Consider the following 1,651-nt stretch of genomic DNA (forward strand, 5'->3'; position numbering starts at 1 on the left):
TTGGATCGCATCTATTCCCATAAAGTTTTCTGATTAAATTGGAACTTTTTTTCAACATGCAACAAAGCAAAATTCAAGAACTGTATTCATGCTACGAGTCATGACACCAAGTAACAGCAGCCTGACGGATCCCAAGCAGCTGCCTGAAGACGAGATCCCGCTCTCTTCTTTACAAGTCCCTCTTCTCATGGCCACAGGAAGGGACCAGTATCTCGCTCCATAAACGCTGCTTTTTTTTCTAATGGCTTTAGCACACCCAGTAAGCTACTGGGGGCAAGTATACTTCCACTGAGCCCACTAACACAGAAACTGACTTCAAATGTTGACTCTGGTTCTGGTTTGCTTCAAACACAATTACAGTGTTCTGAGAAGTCTTCTCATTATTTTCTCACAGAAAATCTTACCTTGAACTTCAGAACAATTACTAACTAAGCCCACATAACAATCCATACCAGCATTCTGTCTGAAACAAGTAAATAATACATAACCCAGATAAAAGTATAAGAACACAGCAAGCACGTAAGTTTTATTTCTGTACCAGTTTTCTACATCTTGAGCTAGGAAGTACACACCTGCTTTTGGCAGCTCCATATTAACTTTTATTCCATGAACCCTTCTAATCATTTTCTGAACCAATATAAACTTTCAAGTTCCCAAGAATCTCTTAAGATACACTAAGCTGAAAAAGTGCCCATACTGTCCCTTCAATTTTTTTTCAAAACCTCTCATAATACCAGTTGTGAAGTTCTAGAACAGAGGGAGAGATATGCAGACCCTAAAGCACGGAAATTGCATTCTGGCTTCTCTTCAGCTGCTTTATCTCCCCAGCTGTTGATATGTCCAATTATAATCCCATCTTCATATCAAATACCTCCCATTTGTGCTCAAATTTAAAAGCATGTCCGTATTTGACATTCCAAATACTTGCTGCAATTATAATCTTACATGCCTCAAGAGCCTTTTTTCCTGTCTCCCTGATCAAATTCTTCTTCCTGTATCCCAAGCCATTTATGTCTTTTGCAGTGTGGTACACAGCAAGCCTGCCTCCTCCCATGTGCCTCACTGCTTATCTCTTGCTGTATGACTGAAATCAACATGATGGCTTTGACCAAGAACCACCAACCCACGTGCAGTAACCACAGACATGCAAATTTCATACCGCAGCAGTCTATCTGCCTGTAGTGCTAGTTTAAATATACCCAGTGCTCATCTCTGCTGAAGCTGCACTACCAACACATCCTCGCTCACACAGATAATGAAAAGTCAACTTCATATACAAATTCATCCTTATGTGAAAACGCTGCAGAGCTACTTGCATTGACTACTCACAACTGGCACACAGCTAACCAGCATGTCTTGTTATAATTTCCTGACATATTAAGGTGGGCACTTACTTGACATCTTCTAATCCATCTTCCAGTTTTGGCTTCTTTCCCAAAACAGCATTTTCGGTATGATTGACCTCAGCTTTCCTTTTTGGCTTTGCTGTTGCAACTGCTGAGGACTTTGCTTCTGATCGTTTTCTGCAACATAAATAGACAGCAAACGTAACATTTGCCTGCTACAGGTATGTATTTTCACAGCAGAAATGTGGTCCGACAGGAAACAGTCATCACACCGAAGCAGGGCACAACCGGCCATGCGCTTTCAA

General features: G+C 41.1%; 1 protein-coding gene across 5 annotated transcripts in view; it reads right to left on the reverse strand.

Annotated features, from left to right (window-relative positions):
- Positions 1 to 1,651, reverse strand: part of MTREX (Mtr4 exosome RNA helicase) — a 44,627-nt gene that overhangs the window by 42,302 nt on the left and 674 nt on the right. For all 5 annotated transcript variants that reach the window (XR_003989280.1, XR_003989281.1, XM_030470970.1 and 2 more), the window contains exon 2: positions 1,395 to 1,523. Coding sequence is in view for 3 of the 5 variants with exons in the window: in XM_030470970.1 (XP_030326830.1) it covers positions 1,395 to 1,523 (129 nt within the window). In the remaining 2 variants the exon portion in view is untranslated. The remainder of the gene's footprint in view (positions 1 to 1,394; positions 1,524 to 1,651) is intronic.

The sequence above is a fragment of the Strigops habroptila genome, chromosome Z (genome assembly GCF_004027225.2).
Source record: "Strigops habroptila isolate Jane chromosome Z, bStrHab1.2.pri, whole genome shotgun sequence".
Taxonomy (NCBI): Eukaryota; Metazoa; Chordata; class Aves; order Psittaciformes; family Psittacidae; genus Strigops; species Strigops habroptila.